This window comes from Protopterus annectens, chromosome 10.part0, assembly GCF_019279795.1.
Source record: "Protopterus annectens isolate FY-2018-M chromosome 10.part0, PAN1.0, whole genome shotgun sequence".
NCBI classification, from domain to species: Eukaryota; Metazoa; Chordata; order Ceratodontiformes; family Protopteridae; genus Protopterus; species Protopterus annectens.
In genome coordinates this window covers 1449312779-1449334274 of record NC_056744.1, presented here as the reverse complement: position 1 = coordinate 1449334274, position 21496 = coordinate 1449312779, and the positions used below count along the sequence as shown (strand labels likewise).

The 21496-nt window shown below is 38.5% G+C and overlaps 1 protein-coding gene across 6 annotated transcripts in view; it reads left to right on the top strand.

The window, feature by feature from the left end:
• The window catches only part of OSBPL9 (oxysterol binding protein like 9), a 2070592-nt gene that overhangs the window by 1925950 nt on the left and 123146 nt on the right, over positions 1-21496 (top strand). For all 6 annotated transcript variants that reach the window (XM_044086075.1, XM_044086074.1, XM_044086077.1 and 3 more), the window contains one exon: positions 12036-12123. In XM_044086075.1, coding sequence (XP_043942010.1) covers positions 12036-12123 — 88 coding nt within the window. The remainder of the gene's footprint in view (positions 1-12035; positions 12124-21496) is intronic.

Below are 21496 nucleotides of genomic sequence, written 5' to 3'. Positions count from 1 at the left end.
TTTTTCTTCTTGGCCTCCACTGAAAGAGGGCTTTTACCCAGTTGGACTTTCCTGGTAATCGAATGTCACTAGATAAAATGAGGATGCCAGAATTCAAGGATATAATTGGTATATTAGGAAAAGTTGACCTTACTTGCAGTTGATATTATTTTGTACCTGATAAACCCAAAAAACAGGACAACATTTCAGTGTTGTGGAACATTCTGAGACAGTTTCAAGTCTTTTCGGGATACAACATTAATGAAGGTAAAACAAAGGCAATAGCTGTAAACTATATACCCACATACAAACTGGTTCAGCAGTACTCATATTTATGAAGACATAATGAAATTAAGTACTTGGGAATATGAATTAAAAAGGATTCTGTCATGGCAGCTAAGCATATGAGGGAAGAGACAAAAAAGATAATACAAAAACTGAGAAATTGGAAGTTCTGTTTTATGGGTATGGATAGCAGTGAAGAGTGAATTTACATATTTCCCCAAGATATAAAAAACTGGGCTAGACTAGACAAAATTTACCTTTCACTGGAGCATGTGCATTTAATTGAAGGTCTTGATACACACCCAGTAACTATTGCAGATCATGCGCCAATAATTAAAATAAAAATGAGACACTGGTGCTTTCCGAACTATGTGTTGAAAAGAGAGGAATTTGGGTAGTGAAGATTATTCAAAAGCTATTCAAGAGGACAGAAATTACTTAAGAAAATATAGCTAGGGAGTGGGATAAAATTAAGGTGGAAGGAAATGAAAGAAGTGGAGCTATGGTTAAAAAGTAATAAGAATTATTTAGAGGGTCTGACAAATGTTAAAGTATTGCAGAATAAGGGGATTCTCACAGAACAAGAAGAGTATCAGAATGCTAAGCAGAAAATAAGAAATTACCTCAATATTCTACACAAGTTTAGAAAGATTGCCGTTAATCAACTGTTTTTTGATAATGACACTAAAGCACAAAAACTTTTAGCACAACCACTCAGGCAGCAGAAAGTAGAAAGGGGTATCACCAAGCTTAGGGAGCCTATAACAAGGAAGGTACCAAGAGAACCTGTAGAGGTATTAGAAATATTTCGAAAATTCTGTGAAAGTCTGTATAAAGTAGAAAAATATGGAAAGCAAGAAAAATAAAAATGGAAATGTTTATGGCAGAATTAAATATGCCAAGGATAGAGTTAGATGAGGCTCAATTACTAATGGTTTGGATAGGAAGAGATGAGATAAACATTGTGATGTATAACAAATCTACAGAAAAGTCCCCAGGAATAGATGGTATTCCTCTGGAAGTTTGGAAGCTAGGAGGGAAAAAAAATGATAAAGATCAGAAAGGTTTTAACAGTATTTTTAAGAGGAGTATCAGCATCCTGAAAGAAAGGAAGGTTTTGCTTAACAGTACTTTTAAGAGAAGTACAAACCTCGTGAAGAAAGCTGTGGTTCTGTAATACCTAGAGAGAGTAAAGATCATCAGATCCAGCTTCATACAGGCCCATTTCAATACTAAACCATGGTTATAAAGTGTTCATGTCTATAGTGGCTAAAAGAATGGCAAAAGTAATGCCAAAATTGATTGGTATGGGTCAGTGTGATTTTTTTTGTGGAGGGAGGCAAACATTTGACTACTTTAACAGATTGATTATCCAGAGGGAAGCAGAATGCAAGTAAATACCCTTGTAATTGGTGGGTCCTGATGCAAAGAAAGCAGAGTAAGCTGGGACTTTATGAGCAGGGCAATGGAAGCATTTGCATTTCCTGAAAAAATTATAAGGTTGATTAGGACATGAGAGGAATCGGAGGTGAAACTTAGTGTGTGTGGTCCTCTTTGATAATTTGTTTGAGCAGAGGAACCAGGCAAGGGTGGGCCTCTTTCCCCTTTGTTATTTGCATTATATTTAGAACCATTCGCAGAAAAACAAGGGACTCCAAAATTCAAGGATATAATTGATATGCTAGTCAAGATATTTTTATACCCCAAGTAGACTCCAAAGAATTTTTCCTTCAGTAGACAGCAAATGTTGGAGGTGTGATGGGGAAGAAAGAGGCAGTTGGTTACATATTTTCTAGGAGTGTGGTGATTTGGCAGACTTTGACTCCCTGCAGGATGTACTGTCGGTGATGCTGGGTGGGCAAATTGGTGTGACGAGGAAGATGATTTTTCTGATACAGAGTTGGAATTGCTTAGACATGGTAAGGCCTTGCTGTGTCTATGGTGGCTGCCAAAAAAGCAATCACTAAAAAACGGAAATCAAAATCTAAACCAGCTGTACTAAAAGTAGTGAATATAGTAACCGAGATAAAACAACTGGAAATAAGATCTTTAGAAAAGAGTAGGAACAAACTACACAGGAAAAATTAGAATTGTGGGAATAAGACATACAGTAAAGAAATGAGGTTTAAAAGAAGGCAGGACTTAAATGAGCCTATGTAATGTTTGAATGAAAATGATTGGGTAGGTTATACGTCATCTATAATGTTTGCAACTGGGAGTGTGTCAGTATGGTTTGTGATGTAAAATGCTTGCAACTTGATTTGTGTCAGTGTGGTTTGTTTTCTTTTTTATGAATGTATGATTGCATGATGGTTTAATAAAGATATTTCTTGTTTTAAAAAAAAAGGGCAGGGATTGAATAATATATGTAATGTTGCTGAGGTTATATGATATATATAGCAATATATGTGAAGGATAACATTTGTAAACGTGAATTTGCTAATACAATTTGATTACTTTTATATAAATATCAATTTGCCTATGTCACAAGCGATAATTCAATAAAGGTGTTAAAAAAATGATCCTGCTTACTGAGGGCTTCTGAAGAAGGCGGGTAAGTTATTGAACACTTAATATAAATTTAGATCTTCAAGAGAATTCCAAGCAGCTTGGCAACTTTCCATTTTCCTTCCATGTTGAGGTAGGTAGGCCTTTTTTTTCCCTTTCAGGTTTTGCTGACCTGCTCGACTCAAAGGTGTTATTTCTGATGTTGTCTTTTTGTCTGTCCCTCAACTGATGGGGTGTCTGATTCAACCTCAGATCTGTCCTTTGCCACTCAAATAGACTTAGACTCTGTAGCTTGAGCTCATCCCCTTACCCATAATTACTGTATTCTCCTTAGTTACCTCAGGTTTTGTGTGCTGCTTCAGCGAAAAGACCTGGTCACCATTAGCTCAAACAGGTTGCATTAGATAAGTGCTATTTTTCAATAATATTCTGGTCAATACGATAATTCTTTTCTTCCCCTTTACAAAACGTGTGTGTGTGTGTGTGTGTGTATGTATGTGTGTGTGTGTGTGTGTGTGTGTGTGTGTGTGTGTGTGTGTATGTATATATATATATATATATATATATATATATATATATATATATATATATATATATATATATATATATATATATATATATATATATATATATATATATATATATATATATATATATATATATATATTTATATATATATATATATATATATATATATATATATATATATATATATATGCACACACGTATAGATTTATATGGGTCTACTACTAATCAAATTCACACTTCAGCGAATTCTATATGACCAACTGCAGTTTGATGAATGTGCAGTTTTTTGAAAGCTGAGTATATTGAGTTACATTTCAGTGACACAGTTAACATTATGCTGGTGGTGTGAGAAGTGCATGGGAAGTTTATAGTATTTTAGGTACGTTGTCTTACTGCTTACTAGTTCTGTGACATTCTAGATGTGCCAATAGGTGTTGAATTGTTCAGGAAGTGCAGAATTATTTTCAGAGCACTGGTAGCTTTAATTTGAGATTGCACTACAGTAAGGATTGGAAAATTTGCCCTAGTATTCACTGTAGTGCGATCTCAAGTTGGTATATATAATATAGAGGGTGTGTGGTGGTGCAGGGGGCTTGCCCCCCTGCAAAAATACTGGAAAATCTGTGTTTTGTTTTCTATTTTTTAGTTAATTAAATGTTTGAAGTAGTTTTATATAGTGTGTGGTAGTGCAAGTGAATGCAATTCCAGTGACTTCTTGATACCAGTTGTATGTCTAATGAGAATGTGAAAAGGAAGTTGTCATTAAACCAGTGTTTGTGTTTAAATTGTTTTATTACAGCGGGTTTGGTAGGCTTACACTTGTTTAATGTTGGGTGCTTGTTGGGAGAATAAAGTAACATGTTAGTAGAAAAGTTGTGTATTTAGGTATCAGATGAGGTATGTGTGTTCGCTAGTGTGTTTTTCGGTGGTTTGAATGTTGAAGTGCATTTTTGGCAGTTTGTATTTTCGAATTACCAGTCTGTTTAACATTCGGTGAAGTGTGAATTTTGTAAGTAATAGACGTGTGTGTGTGTGTGTGTGTGTGTGTGTGTGTGTGTGTGTGTGTGTGTGTGTGTGTGTATGTATGTATATATATATATATATATATATATATATATATAGATATAGATATAGATATAGATATATAGATATATAGATATAGATATATAAGTGCTACAGATTCCTGAAATCCAAAAATCCTGAAAGTTCAAAATCCTGAAAACACACAGGATACCAACACGTACTATATTCCACTACAAGTACATACAGAAACATATTACCCTTCAACTATATGCAGGGGGCCAAGCCCACCCACACCCCCTGCTACTTAAATATATCAACTCCAAGATTGCACTTAGTGTAGTGAAGTGCAATCTCAGAGTTGATATATTTAAGTTGCAGGGGGGCTTGCCCCCCTGCATATAGTTGAAGGGTAATATGTTTCTGTATGTAGTTGTAGTGGAATGTAGTAAGAGTTGGTATCCTGTGTGTTTTCAGGATTTTGAAATTTCAGGATTTTTGGCTTTCAGGATTCTGTAACGCTTTTATATATATATATATATATATATATATATATATATATATATCTATATATAGATAGATATAGATAGATATAGATAGATATATAGATAGATATGCACACAGTGTTGTACCTTGTTTTGACTATTGTTGGTATTTTTCTTGCCTACCTTTACCCTTGGGTATTCCTTTTACCATTGTTGGTATTTTCTCTAGCTTTTTGTCTTTCCTTTTCCTGGTTGTTTTTCTACAGTCTGAGAAGCCTATCAGTTTTAAAAAGTGTTCTGCAAATTCTGACAGGCATTCTGAATGTGTTTATTGCCTGGGTCCAGGACATGTAAATGTGGATTGTGATATTTTTTCCTGCTTTAAATTACAGGGCACTGGTCAAGAGGAAGAATAAGTTGATTTTGAAAGGTCGTCTTCCATTGTCTGCATCATCTGTCTCTAGAGCCCCATCCTCCACCCAAAAATTCTCAGAGAAGCAGCAGATTAACTAAAGACTCAAACACTGCTCTGACCTCTTTCCTCCTCCAACTTTTTTAGACTCTGCTCCACCCGAGAAAATCTCTAAAATGTTGGCTCCAGCCACCTCCACAAGCATGACTCCAGCAAAAACTAGACTATTGAATTTGACCCTGTACAAGTCCAAGTCACCTAGGTTTTCACCAGAACCAGTAACACTGAAACTTCATTCTCCCTTTCTTCAGAACACACCTCAGAGAATTTCCCATCCACCTTCAACATGGTCTTCCCTCAGGTCATCCAGAAGCACATGAGAAGTGGATGTGGATCTGATGAAAATTTCTCGGAACCCAGATTCAGTTGGGTTTTATCTCGGCTATGGCTCTGGCTCCCATCAGATCTGTGAGTCTTTCTACTGCACAGCCCCAGACTTTGACTCCTACTCTGATCTGCTCAGTGGTTTCAGAGATTTCAGACCCGAGATATTTTAATATGTCTGTGTTAGATCCAAAGGCTTGCCCCTCTTCGACTTTGACACTTTCTCTGACCCAGATGGGTCTGACTTAGTCAATTCCAGAAGGATCTCTGGCCTGTAGCATCAGTGCCAGATCCAGGGGGCCAGGATCAACTCTGATGTTCTCAGAGCTATCCCTCCCTCCCTCTCAGAGCCTTGGTGCTAGACAGCTCAGTTCCAATCCCTGCTTCAGGGCTGGAGTGGGGTGATTGGGTTTTGTCCTACCCAGGCTTCTTTGGATTCAGTAAAGTTGAGACTGGACTCCTCCATGGCTTCAGCTTTTGAAGTATTTCTGAGAGCTTTTTCCAGTTCGATGGAAAAGACATCCTTGCCCCCCTTGGGTCCATCCCATACTCAACTGTCTACTGTGGAAGCTGAGTCGTTTCATCCTGTTCCCTCAAGACATCTGGCCTGGTCAAGTCTCAAGACTGCCCTCATTCAGGATTCTGCTGGTATTTCCTAGTCCTCTCCAGAATCTCCCACCAAAGATCCTCCTCGGATGCAGAAGTGTAAGAGTCGACACACAGACTCTCCACAACAGTCAGTAACTGAAGAGAGAGACTTCAGTTAAGGGAAAGGGTCCCCTAGATCACCACTTCAGGATGTCTCATTCAGGAGATACTCAAACTTTTGAGACAAAAAGGTGGTTAGTCTTCCAGCTTCCCCTTTCCAAGAGGAGTCAGTGTTCATTGAGGCTTTTGGAGCTGGCTCAGCTATGACTTTGGTAGTCCTCCTGCCAGATGATATGGTAGATCTCATCTCCTGCTGGGCTTGGAAGGACCCAAATGTGTCATAGAGCCCATCCCCAAATACCCAGACAAGTACCTTGTTGCACCAAATGATAAGGCTCATTCGAACAGGTTTCCCCCCAGTGGATGCTGTGGGTGGTTGCAGCAGCCACCAAAATGAGCTAGCAGAACAGAGTTCTATCATCGATCCACCTAATAGGGCATTGGACAGATTTGGAAAGCATATTTATACATCGGCAACCTTTTCCCTCAGGTCTTTAAACTGTTTGGCACATGTTACAAGATTTTAGAGTGAACTCATCAGTTTTCCAATGTCCTCTTGGAGTCCATGTCTGTTGAAGAAAAGATGGTTTCTTCATACCTGGCCACCTTCCAGTCTTCATCCTGTGCTTTCATGAGATTGATTTCTCTTGTCTCAGAGGGCGCTGTTTGAGTGGTGGGTTCAGAAATAACCATTAGATGGCATGCCTGGATGCACCTTTGTGATTTTGTGGAGCCCTTCAAGTTTTTGCTCATCAATGCCCCTTTGATGGATCCACCTTACTTGGCCCCAAGGTGAAGAAGGCTCTCTAGGACTGAGCAAGATGGATCAGATTCCATTTTTCAACCCCTCAAAGAGACTTTTCTCAAAACCAGAGAGGTGGCAGAAAGATGTGGTTCAGAAAGTCGCAAAGGTTCTTACGAAGACTCCTATGTAGAAAGATCCCTTTGTGGCAGGGGGGGGGGATTCTAATGCAAGACATCACCCTCATGGCAGAGGCAGCTCACAACACCAGGGCTTTAGAGCTCCATTCTCGTAGAAGCCATACCAGTGTCCCAGAAGGGTTACCTGACTGCGGCACTCTGGAGGCAGTCTGGAGACACTTATCTCTGCACCTAAAAACCTGAATAGCCATTACCAAACATTCTTGGGTGCAGAATATTATATCCCGAGATTATTACATACCATTTTCCTTTCTTCCTCCAAAACACAAGAAGAATTCCTGATGTTCCACTCAGTCAGAGGAAAGCAGCAGCAGCTATAGAAATACAAAAGCTGCTGGAGAAGGACGTCATCTAGCCAGTGCCACCAGAACAACAAGGATCTGGAACATACTCAAGATTCTATCTAGTGCCCAAGAAGATCGGGGACCTAAGACCATTTCCAAATCAATTTGTGAAACACTCGAAGTTCTGGATAGTCACAGTTCAATCCATCCTGCCACTCTTATGGAAGGATAAATAGATGTCCTCTATAGACCTCCAAGATGCATACCATCACATCACACTACACAGGCAGTCCAGGAAATATCTGCACTTTGGCTGGGAGCCAACCACTACCAGTTCAGAGCACTGTTGTTTGGTCTCACCACAGCCCTCAGTGTGTTCACTAAGTGCAAAGCATTGGTTGTGGCTGAACTGAGACTGCACATATTCCGGGTGTTTCCTAGTCTAGACAGCTGGCTCCTGTCTGCTTCCACAAAGTCTCTACTAATTCAAGCCAGGGATTATTTGCTCCAGCTTTGTCTCTAGCTAGGCATTACTGTAAGTTGCACCAAGTCTTATATCTACCCTAGCAAACTCTGGAGTTCATTGTGGCCCATCCAGATACCTGGACCTAAGTGGCAAATCTACCACAGACAAGACTGGACACTTTAAGGAAGCAGGCATTACATGTCCTTACTCTTCATTTCACTGCAGTCAGATTGATCTTACAACTACGGGTTCAATGGCAGCTTCCATATTACTGATACTGTTGGGTCACTTTCACACGAGTGTGCTGCAGTGAATTTTAGCAGTACAGTGGTCAATAAGGCATTGTCCACTCACGGCTTCCATTTGCATCACAGACGTTTGCAAACATCATATAGCATGGTTGATCCACACAGAATAAGTTTGTCAGGGCCACCGTTTCACTCTTCCCTCTCCCAAGGCCATAGTGACTATGAATGCCTCCTAGCTGGGTTGGGTGCATTACTAGAGAAGGATAATATGTATGTGGTCTGGTACATCAACAAACAGGGTGGAACCCAGTCCTACCCACTATGTCAGAAGGCAATAAGAGTTTAGCACTGGGAGATCTCTTCTAGCCACTTTCTCTTGGCAATGCATATGCAAGGGAAATCAACATGCTAACAAACTGAGCACGTCCATCTTATCCCCTCACGAGTGGTCTTTTAATCAGTTAGTGGCAAAAATTATATTTTGCCGATGGGGTCAACTGTGCTGTAGTCTCTTTGCTTCTTCCTCAGTGCCAAGTACAGCAGTTACTTCGCCCTGATTCCCTCAGTGGGGAAGTCACCGAGAGACTCACTAGTTCATCACTGGCCCGCTGCTCTACTATACACTTCCCCCCAACCCCACTATTTCCCAAATTTATTTAGAAAGCATTACTGCAAAAGAGCAAGGTAATCCTCATTGCCCCATTCTGACTTTGCCAAGTGTGGTTCCTCTTCCCGTGGCCTCATCTAGTTCACCTGGGATCTGGATCCTGTACAGGACCTGCTGTCTCACCCATCTGGATTGCCACAGATGGGCATGCAGTCTCTCAAACTGACCTCATCGTTTCTCCATTTTGAATGATGACAAGACATTCCAGACTTTCTTCCCCTGTTCACCACATTGTATCATCCCAAAAAGCCTCTACAGAAAGATTTATAAAATCAAGTGGAAAAGATTTTCAATCTGGGCCCATCAGAGACATTTAGACCACATTTATACACCAGGTCCAGCTATTCTCAATTTCTTGGCTTCCACCTTCAACAGTGGAGCTAATTATTTGACATCCAAGGTGCAAATGGCTGCCATATCAAATTTTCACGTAGGCATAAACCATTCCTCTCTAGCTTCCTTAAAGTTGAGCAAAGCTTTCCTTAGGGGTACCTTTCTGCTTCAGTCTCCATTTAAGGATCATATTCTGCAGTGGGAACTTATGTTTGTCATCCAGGCTTTGACTCAGCCCCCCTTTGAACCTTCAGCCAGGACAGAATTAAAGTTCTTGTCCTGGAAAACACTTTTTCTAGTTACCATTACATCAGCTAGATGGGTATGTGAGCTCGGGCAAATGCTTCCCAGTCACCTTACCTGATTTTTCACAAGGATAGGGTATCTCTTTGGACTGACTAACCCTTCCTACCTAAAGTGGTATCAGAAACAAATCTTAAATAGTCAGTTAACTGTACCAGTCTTCTTTCCAAATTTTTCTAACAAGGAAGAATACTTCCTTCATTTATTGGATGTCCATAAACAGCTTAGAGTCTACATTCACAAAACTAAAGGCCAAAGGAAATCAGAGCAACTGTTTGTATCCTTCTCCAAGGCCAGACTGGGCAAAACAGTATCAAAAGTGACCCTAGCTAGATAGCTCACTGATTATTATTTTTGTTTACAAGTGTAAAGGCCTGTCTTTAACCAAACATCCTAAAGCACATTCCACCAGATCTATGGCCACATCCGTCTACCTTTTGGTCTAAAGCATCCTTAGATGACATCTATGTAGCTGCAGTGTGATCCAGTGCTGATAACGTTATAGCTTATTACTAATTGGACATCTCAGCTGTGAATAACATAGCTTTTGTTTCCACTGTACACCAGAATAGCCTTCCCTGAGGACCACCCAAGATTACTTTAGCTGGAGATTCTTTCACATCAGTTGAAGAATGGCCAAAAAGACATTGGATATTAGTTATTTACTCACCATAAGTGTGTATCGTTGTTGTCTGTTTTTGTCCTTCCTCCAATCCCCCCTTCCTTTTGACTGTCTCCTGGTATGTCTTGAGGGATACTATTAATTAGTCTTGCTGTGAGGGCTCCAGAAGATTCTTTCTTTGATTCTCCTCCTGTTTCCCACTTTGTTAGTACCTCTGTTTTTGCCAGAGAGACTGTTGTTGGCTGATCTCCTTTATCATGCTGCGTTTAGTTGAATATAGGGCAAACTCAGTCTGAGGTAGCTAAGGAGATGACCAGGATTATGGGTAAGGGGAGGATCTTGAGCTATGGAGCCTAAGTCTATCGAGTGGCCAAGGCTAGATCCGAGGTTATATCTGAGACCCCATCAGTTGAGAAAAGATCAAAACAGACAACACAGATGCAGAGCTATGGTGAATGCATAACTATAATTTCCTCTCTCTTCTTTCATAGTTTGCAGGAAGGAAGTATGGGGTTCACCTTCCACTTGTTGGCACTGAGATGTCATTGGACAGTTTCTAGACTTTAAGGGAAAGAAGGACCCGACTGTCTGAAGACTGGAAGCTACCCCTTCAGACAGGAAATCTATTACATGCTGTTACTACTGTCTAAGGTGCCCTTAAAAATGCAGAGTTATGTCATCTGATCCTTAACTAGCCTTTATGATGATTGCCTCATGGATCTGTATACCCTAGTTGTTATTCAGGTAACTGTAATACCTAAACACCAGGCAAATGTTAGGGAATGAAAGGTGCATCTAATTCGGTAATATGGATGTTTACGCCTTTCACATTCATAGAAGACTGTATTGTGAAACTGTACAATAGGAACAGTATTAGGCAGGTGGTCATGAGGACCATAAGATGCCTAACAGTGTGTACCCTTAGGCAGACGCACTTAAAAGTTCATGCTTTCCTTTTCAAGTACTTAGTAGTACTCATCTCCCAAATAGGGCTGTACATGACAGCCATAACCTAAATTTGTGTTACTCATCCAGTCATCAAGACTAGCTTTAAAGGTACTCAGATTAATGCTTTGACCTGAAGTGATAACTTTTTCAATAATTTGTGAATATGTTGAGTTAGGGAACTCTTGTCTGTCTCTGTCTCTCTCCCTCTCCTGAGTCTTATTTAGGTCCTTAGTGCAGGTGTTTGAATAGCCACTACTTTTGCAAAGAAACAGAAGGTCAAACAGGATTGGGTCTTTCATGACTGGAAAAGAAAGACACTGTTCACCTCAGAGCAATTCTGTATGCTACAGAGCATCAAGAGGTTTTGTTATCTGCCGGGATAGTTGAAAGATTTAAGATCTTTAATTTTCTTTGTACAGTGTATTTGGGCCTAGTTGAGTATATTAATATGCTTTGATTTATACATACTGGGTCTGCTAAGGGAAGAGTACAGTGGCAGGGTGACTCTAGATCTTGAAGGTATTCCCTTGGAAATTAACTTCACAGGACAGAAGGATTTCTTAACTATGGTGGAAACATAATGAGTGAGAGAATAGTCCACAGTACCCAGGTCTCTTATGGCCATATCTGTCTGAAGAAGAGTATCATTTAAAGTATATGAGGTGGGAACATTTTTTTTACCAAATGCTGTTAAGCTGCACTTTTTTGCATTTAAGACTGTTTTCAAGACATCAGTTATGAGCATATTCCAGGCCTTGCTGGTGTTATTTAGTATCAGTAAAAATTATCATTATTGATACGGTCGATATTATCTAGCACATTATACAAGCAGTATAATAATTTCTTTTGTATTAGTGCTTCCAACACATGACAGCTCATGAAAATTGTAAACTTTTCCCCACTTTATTTTCAGTCCTCCAAATGAAAGGAAGGCATTCTGTTCAATTGAAGGAGAATGGAATGGTGTTATGTATACAAAATCTCCCACAGGCATAAGTCAGGTAATTTATTTTCTTTAAATATAAAACTGTCATTTATTAAAGCTGTATGGACTGCATTTGTTGACATAATTTTAGTTAACAGTTGAACTTGGAAAACAAAGTTGCTGAAGTATTTTATTTTAGAATGTCTCCTGCTTCAGTATTCATAACATCTAAGCTTCTACCTACAAATGTGTCATGTTTTCTGGTTTTCTTTTCTTAGTAGTCAAACATATCGTACCATGAGGCCAACAGCTTTGTCATGTTAAAGCTGTGAGTGTTTGTTAGCTAGAGCCCCATGTAAATGCAGTGCTCCTGGGACCATTTTCAGTTCTTTCCCCTTCTGTTGAACTTCACTGCATCATTCACTGTTGAATAGTTCCAAAATTTTCTTTTAGATAAATGTACATAAATGTATGTTTCTTACTGATAGAGTGACATTTCTTTTGGGTGACTGTGCATCATTGTATAAAAATTCCCCACTGAGTCATTTAGAGGTATGCAAACCATAGTTATAATATGTTTTACTCTTGATAAGTGGCTTAATAAGACTTAAAAATAAGAAGTCTCTTAATACATTTAATGTACCTTCAGTTATATAAAAGATTCAGGAGTTAAGGGAAAAAATAAACCAGGTGAAAGAGGAAAAGTGTCAGGTAAAAGGTAAGGGCTAAAGAACACGTGAAAACAGGTCCTTCTACTACATCAGATAAATCTTAAGAAAGCAAAGAAAAAAGAGAAAAGATGTTGAAGAAAGAAAACATGCCTATTCAGTTTCTGGCTGTAATAATGGCATACCCACAGTGGCGTCTGCACCAAGTTAAAATGCATCCTGCCAAAAAGGTGGAATAAATTGTGTCAGTTACTACAAAAAATAAGTTGTATACCTTTTCACTGATGTCAGGATATGGGAAGAAAGTGAAGTACTTATGATAAAACAGTAAGTTATCATGTAGAGATGCCTGATGTTTGTGCTGCTAATTTTTATACTTGTATATTGCCTACAGTATCCTTGGGATTATGAATAGGGGTGGAAGACCTTTGAGAAATCCATTCATATGGGTCAACCTGTAGAAGAAAGTTGGGGAGGTCATGTAAGCAATTTGAGATGGCTGATCCTTAAGAAGTGCAAAATTTCTAATTTGGTTACTTGGAGCTATGGTTGATGCAGCTGTAGTAGTTTTATATGCATAAAACATAGGAAGTGGCAGAATAACTGACAGAAGAGGAAAATGAGGAAGGTGAAAACTATAAATTGTTCAGTATCACTATGAGTGGTATGATTAAAGTGTAGGGAGAAATGGAACAATCTTATTAGAAATTTAAATGTATCCCCAGTGAACACTAACAGTGGTAATCCAGACAAGAGAAGGATAAGACTGGAAAGGGAGTTTTGGTAGTTTGCTGCGGATATGTGCAGTTAGGCAAGACATACTGGTAGGTAAAGAGTACCTGAAATGTAGAGCTTACTAAGGGACAGTATTTTGAAAAATGGTTGGCTAAGGTGGGCATAGATGGACTTTGCTGTACAAAAGTAATGGGAATTAATAGACATATCAATCCATGTGAAATCAATTGGGAATGGTTTAAACAGGCATAGAAGTATGAACATGAATTGTGTGGGTTTCTTTCCATCCTACGAGCATAGCAGGACAGGAAATAAGAGAAAGATCAGAATAATGATGCAGATAGTATTGAAGTTGAAAAATTAAAATTCAGCAAGCAGTAGCATGGTACATGCTGTAAGAAAAACACAAGTTATTTTGGCTTTGTCTGAGTGCTAACATCTTTAAAAAAAGGCTACTTAAGAAATGATGGCAGCAGTAATTATTTTCAAATTGCAATATGTATTTTTTAAGTATAAAAATGTTAATTATTGTATATAACTCTCTTTATAGATGTCATATGACTTTTTTACCGTATGATGTTTTTATCATGACTTTTTAGCACATGACTTTCATAACATGATTATTGCATTTTTGAAATGGAGTATATCATGGAGCGTTGTTATTTCTGAAGAAGTCCTGTTTTTTTTTTAAGAAGAAAGCTCTCAAACAAAGCCTCAGTAAAGTGAGTTTTCTGGTGAGGACTCAGTGTGGTTTTTGTTTGTTGTTCTTTGGATTTCTGTTTTCTTTCTGTTACACTATGGAGCTACTTCTGTTTTATTTTTTGGATGCTGTAAGAAGAGTTTGAAGACATTTTTACAGGTAGCAGTGATGCAAGGTGGGAAAACTTGAGTCTTTTTCTATCAGATTAGGGTCAGGTGTTAGAAGTGCAGCATTGAGGACTACTCTGTGGAAATGTGCTCAAGGGAATGCAGATTTTTTAGGAAGAAGTTTTCTGATTTAGTGTTAGTTCACATTGTGTATCCAGAAATGTAATGTTGTTATGAAATCTAAATGCTGTAAAGGAATCTAGTGTCATTTGAGGGGAGACGTACTAAAGGTAGGTGGTACTTGCTGACACAAAATCAGTTGAAATATTTAAAAGTGAATTTGTTAAAACAGATACGAGGAATTTAAGTCAAGCCAAGGAGGACTGTGCTTTTATCTTGGGAATGGAATAGAAGACAGGATAACTAATATGCATGTCAAATGAAAATGAGAGCTTTGAGGACATTTCTATTTTTATTGTGAGTGGGTCAGCATATCCAGCATGAAATTATTGCACCTTCCTTCAGATTTTGAAAGGTCTTTAAACGAAAAAAAATTATCGTAGACATGAGGATTGTTGTGAGTGAAGCAGATACATACGCAGAATTTCCAGTATGACCTAATAGAGTTGAATGACAGGTGTGAGCCGCATGGTTCATTCAAGCCACTGTTTTGGCATCAGTGTGCTGGAGCCATATGAAGGCAAAATATAACATGAAGGTTTGTAAACTGGAACTCAGAAATAAGGGGGAGGGCATCAGTCTAGAAAGTGTATAGATCTTAAGCTGAAAGACAGTGATGATGCTGTAAGGGAATTTAAGAAAGCTGAGTTACAGACAGTTCAGCCATCTGTTTCTAAGCCAGAGGACATGTTACTGCTGGAGTTAGTACTCTGCTAAAACAGTTTTGCAGAGAAAGGTAATGACTAGCAGTAATCCTTGGTGTTAGTAGAGATGACCCTTGGATATGTGCCGTTGCATTAATAGGATGCTGACAATGTACATTTCTGACATTGGAGTGTCTGTATCATTTACTAATTCACATCTTCCAGCTGCCAGAAAAAGTTATTTTATAGTTCATTGAGTGGAGAATGTGATTGCACCTGAAAATGGTTTATAAGTTTTAAAAGTTGAATAACTACTTTTAGTGGTATATTTCTGGCTTTATCCTGTCTGTGACAGGATTATTTTCGGAATAACATTGTATGGAAGGCAGGAGCAGTGATATGCCTGAAACAAAAATGACTTGGCTTGCAGTAGACTATAGAAAGCAGAAGATGCACAATACCTTCCTCAGTTCGCTCCTGTTATGCCAGGAAGCTTTGCTGCTGTGAAACAATGCAGCAGCCAGCAGTTTAGGATCATTTGTGACCAGGTTACTGGGGAGCAGCTGTGGGAAGCCCATAGCTGTGGAGGGGAATACTTACCCTCCTGAAGTTTTGACAGAAGTATTAGAAGCTGCAGAAGAAACCATTGCAAATTCATTACAGAAGGTACGATTGTCAGGAAAGTAGTTTCAGTGACAAATTTACCAGTGTTACCTTTTAGGAGTAAAAACCAAAGCTGTAATGAATAAACTGATAAATACTCATGAAATTATAAAAAAAATTACAAAAAATGCAGGAGGGCAGATAACAATGACACCCTCTGATTACAGGCAGTGATGATAGCGAGCACTTTCATCTTCATAAAGGACTCACTCAGACCTTTCTCTAGTGTTTTTTTTAATTCAAGAAGTCGTCCTCCATGCTTTCTGGCTGGCTGTCAGCAGATATTTAATTTCACCTTTTAAAGGTTTAAAGTTTAAAACATTATAAGCCAGACCTGTTCATCTTATATCAGACCTACCTTACCTGTTTCAGTCGTATTGTTCTTAACATTGCTTCCTGCACAAATTTACAACTGGATATGTGTTTTCACAATTTAAAGAGGTCAGTCAGTGCTGTAAATGTACAAAACGACACAAGTAAACTGCAAATAGGATCCCAATTTATTCTTAAACTTTACCACCTCGACTTGAACAGTCTTCAAGAAGTATACACACTCATTCTAAAGCATTCCCCTTAAATACAAAGTACAATCAGTTACATAATCAATTAAACCATTAGAGCAACAGTTAAATTAACAATTAAATCAAATACGTCCAAGTAATTTCACAGTTAAGACCATATGGAACCAGAGTATTGTATTTAAGAATAAATAAAGATTCTTTAAATAGCAATTTATCTTTTAACATATTCTCATCACCTAACTTTACAAAGATTTTTTCTAAACAGTAGCTTGTGATAACATAGTCACTGTTGTGACATTCTTTGAAATGGACAACTATAGAATTTTCTATTTTACATTTTTTGATCTCTCTAACATGTTCCTGCACACGACACCTAAATATTCTTTTGCTTTCACCTATATAAACTAAATTACAAGGACAACGTAAGGCATATAGAATTCCTTCAGTAGTACATGAAAAATTCCCTAAAACATTAAAATTCTTATTTCCAATTTTCTCAAAAGTTTGGACCATCAAGTCACAAACATTACATTTTCCACATGGGAAAGTTTCCCTAGGTCATAGATTTTCTATTAGATTCTCTTCTGGGGGAAATAAAATAAGATTTTATCAATTTATCCGCTAAACTAGCTCCTCTTTTATAAGAGAAAATAGGATGATAGTTCAATAGCTTTTTTAACTTTTCTTCTCTTAATAAACATTTCGAATAATATTTAACTTGTTCATGTATCTGTTCACTAAGAATATTATAAGTCATAACCACATACAGATTAATTTGCATTTGTACATTCTTACTGTCTTGTACATATATCATATGACTAAATGTATTACCTTTAAATTCATAGTTCTTGTAAATTTTATCCAAAGCATCAGAGATAGTAAGAACAGGGTATCCTCTCTTTAAAAACATTTGTGAAGTAGAGAAAATAGCTTTGGATAAATCACTAATGTTATTGCAAATTCTGTGAAGTCGCAACAATTCCCCATATGGTAGAGAATTAATTGAGTAGGATGAAAACTAGACCCATGTAGAAATTGCCCCCATCATGGAATTTTCTAAATACTGAAGTAAAAATTTCATCTCTATCAGTGCCCACCAAATGTACATCTAGAAAATTAATTTCTTTTCCAGATTGTAAGCCATCAAAGGACAAATTGTATTGCTTACATTGTCATCTCTATCAGTGCCCACCAAATGTACGTCTAGAAAATTAATTTCTTTTCCAGATTGTAAGCCATCAAAGGACAAATTGTATTGCTTACATTGTAAGTCAGCAACAAAGCCCTGAACTGTCTCTATGCCATCTTGACATACAACAATAAGATCGTTAATGTATCTTTAATATTTTTTATCACATATTTTTAAAGAGTTCATGTTGGTAAATATTTTTTCTTTCAAACATGGCCATAAACAAGTTGGCATAATTGAGAGCAAAAGGTGTTGTAAATGTATTCTGGTCTAGATGAGAAAATCTGATACAGTAGAACTTCTGTGTGTGTGTGTGTGTGTGTGTGTGTGTGTGTGTGTGTGTGTGTGTGTGTGTGTATGTGTGTATGTGTTTTCTTTTACTTTATCTGTATCCATTTTTGACTTATGTTGCACAAGTTTTATATGTTAATGTCCAATTTGTAGAGCTTAATTTTGTATTAGGCATTACTGTTACTTTTTTATTGATTGGCTATGGGGGGTTTGGAACTTGCCACTGTCTCTGACCCCCACCCACCTACCTACACACATGCACACACAAACACACACAAAACGGAGCATTGTAGACTTGCAATACAAATATTTTTCTCCTCTGTAAGTCAGTTCATGAGGGTAATTGAAACAGTGTATCTTTGATTTCTTGGTTTTAATAAATACTTCATTAGTTGTGTTTTTGTGTATATGCATGCGTGCTTGTGTGTGTGTGTTTCATTTAACCAAATGCAGCTTATTAGTGCATTGTTTGTTGCAAGTGATATATTCTTGAAAAGAACAGCTTTGAGCCCCGTGAATGCTTTTGGCAGGAGATGGGAGAGGGTGTTTTGAGAACAGGAGATATACTAAAGTGTACAAGTGGAAAAGAGAAGAGAAAGCTAGTGAGGCAAAATTGGTGCAGTGGTTTTGGTTAACCAGTTTAGAGTTAACCATAAAGAGGAAGTAGACAAATTAGGTAATTATAAGCAGCTTTCCAGTGCTGTTACTGAGAGACAAGGGTATTAAACTCAGTATGTCTGCATTTTCAGTGAAGTACTGGAAGTAAGTGGAAGACGGTGCTGAAGACAAATAATCAGAAAAAAATTATTTCAAATTGCCATGCGTTTCTGGGGGAGAACAGAATGATGAATCTATGAGATATTTTAGTGGTTTTTCAGTTTTTGGGGGGAGGGAAAATTTTGTCAGTGAGCGTAATGAAATGAGAGTAGGGCAGAATCTGATGCAGATGTATTCACATGATGGGACAATGCTAGTAGGTGTGTTAGGAACTGTGATATCACAGCTATGTTATTTTATGTAGATTTTGTTTACCGGTGTAAAGCACAAAAATGTAATAATTAACAATGAGCAGTGGAATACAAAGCTAATACAAGCTAGTCACAAACAAAAATGGTACTGTGCACAAGTTTTAGTGTATATGTGACACATGCAAAACTTGAATCAGAGGAGCAGCAAGAAAAGAGTAAGCATCATGTATAGCCTTGGAAATTATAGCAGGTAACGCAAGGTGTTCAGAGAAGAAGGCAAGAGATAAGTAACAAAGATACTGATTCCAAGGAATAAGAGGGACTGAGAAAGGTAAAAGGTGTAATTTCACAGGGAACAAAGAGAACGAAGTTACATACGCCTTTACAGTAATCAGAAACATGGTGGTAACCAATATAGTATGTTGTAAATGTGGAAACTTGAGATTAAATTAACCTAGTCTAGAGTAGTGCTGATTAAGTGATATGGCTTGTGTTCTGGCATTTGTGTTTGTATTGCTAAAACCGATAGTGTTTGAGTTGGGGCCTGAACTTAGCATAATTAGTATGTTGGTCGAGATAGCAAGAGAAGAGATTGTCACAGTTTTGGAGCAAGTACAAAAAAATTAGAGTTAGAGCTATGTAGTTTAGTAGATAGGGTTTGGGGAATAGGGCCTACTAAAACCTGACTTCTGAGGTTGTAGGTTGGGGTGGTATCATTGCATGTGGAAAAGGAGCATCTTGGTGGAGTAATTTCAGTAATTGGAACCCTAGAAGTAGGATGGATCTGGTTTGTACTGGAAGCCAGTTTTCCTTGGTAAATTAAGGCTCCGTTGTTCAAAATGAGGGGAACTGTTGATGAAGCAGCTGTTCAAAATGAAGGGAACTGTTGATGAAACAGCAAATTTTATTAAGTAAGGATTGTAGTGTTGATGTGCTTTTGTTAGAGAAGGTTGAAAAGAAGTTAAACCATTCTCAAGTCGTTTGAGCAGTATACTTTTCCTAGAGGCTTTCATAGGTGGTGATGAAATTAATTGAGATATTTTCTGAGCCCAGAAAAGGGGGGGGTTCAATCTGAGCTTTAGAATATACTCTTGAAAGTTAGATTGGTTGAGTCATATTCCTAGGTATCTGCATGAAATAGTGGCTTCTGTAAGGTTGTTGTGCTGGTCCAAATGCTTGAGGCAACTGGGAGCCTTGGAAAATTTTTTTTGTAGTTCCAAACAGACTAGCCTTGTTTTTTATTGATTAAGAAGAAGCTATTTGGAGGTGACTGATTTTGGTCCAAAGTGGAGTTGTAACTGGGGGTAGGTCAAGGAGTATTTTATTTATAAAAATTGAAAATGGTGGGACAGACTGCTCCCCATACTATCTTGTTGAAGTAGTCTCACAAGAAGGGTTGCCAATTGGCTCACGGACAGAACACACATGGTGAGAGTTGTGGGAGCTAGGTCTGACTCTAAACCGGTTACAAGTGGTGGTCCCCGGGGCTCAGTCCTAGGACCCCTCCTGTTTGGCATATTACTTCTCAGAGGTACAGACAAGCACAGGAGGACTATGGCTGACCAAGTTTGCAGACGACTGCAAACTAGGGGCTATAATTGACTCACCGGCTGACACAGACATCCTCCAAAAGGGTCACACTGAGACGGATACCTGGTGTCAAAATCATGGCCTCAAGCTAAATGCCAAAAATGCATAGTTATTCCCTTTGGAAATAACAAAGTACCCACAAACTACCACATAGGTAATAGTCCCCTAAATACGAAAAACATAATAAGGGATCTGGGGACCCAAGTAGATAGTAATCTCTCCTTTGATAATCACATTGCCAAAGTGGTTAGAAAATCCTTCTATGTGGCCCACCTAATCACAAAAGGGTTTGCATCCAGATCAAAAGAGGTCATTGTGCCCCTCTACTCATCACTTATCAGACCCATCATAGAGTACAACACCCCATTTGGGATGTACCTTACAAGACACCTGCAACAGCTGGAAAGACCACAGAAGTACCTCACCAAGAGGATCACTGGCCTCGAACAGATGCCCTATGCAGCTCGACTGAAGAAACTCCAGCTGTACTTTGGTTGCATACCGCCTGCTCAGAGGTGGATCTCTGCCTGACCTACAAGGCCAATTCCAACCCAGAATTGATGGACTTGCTCCACCTAAAGAAAACCTTATCCCCTTGAGCCAAACACTTTAGGGATCTAAACCTCACCACAACAGTAAATGGGATGTGCTGGAGGGATAGATTCCTGTCCCAGAGACTTCCCATGCTTTGGAACAAGATTCCAATCTGCATTAGGCAGAGCTCCTCGCTAGCACTCTTCAAGAGAAACCTTGACGAGTGGATGGGAAACAGAAAGTTTATTCCAGGAATCACTTCATTGGCTGTGCTGGACAGAGGCACAGGGAACTAATCTAAGGGGGCAGCGAAAGCCAACACATTCTGACTAGGCTTATAAATGCCTTCGGGCAGATAGCCTAGTACCTACATATGAACCTATAAATGCATTTATTATATTTTTTATGAAAACAAAGACTTAGCATCCTCACATCCCTTCTGTGAGTATAATAAACTCGAGGATCACTAGGAAAATCCTCCTTGTATTGGTGATCTTTTTGGAAGAATTGGGAAGTGGCTGCAGTGTCTGTGAAGGAAGATTACAAAGGATTAGTCTAGATAAAATCACTTCAGCTAGCAGATCTAGGAGACTCTCTCTCTGGTACCCTCCCTGTGCAAAGAATAAAAACTCCTTGTTGAAGCTTCAAGTAGTTTATTC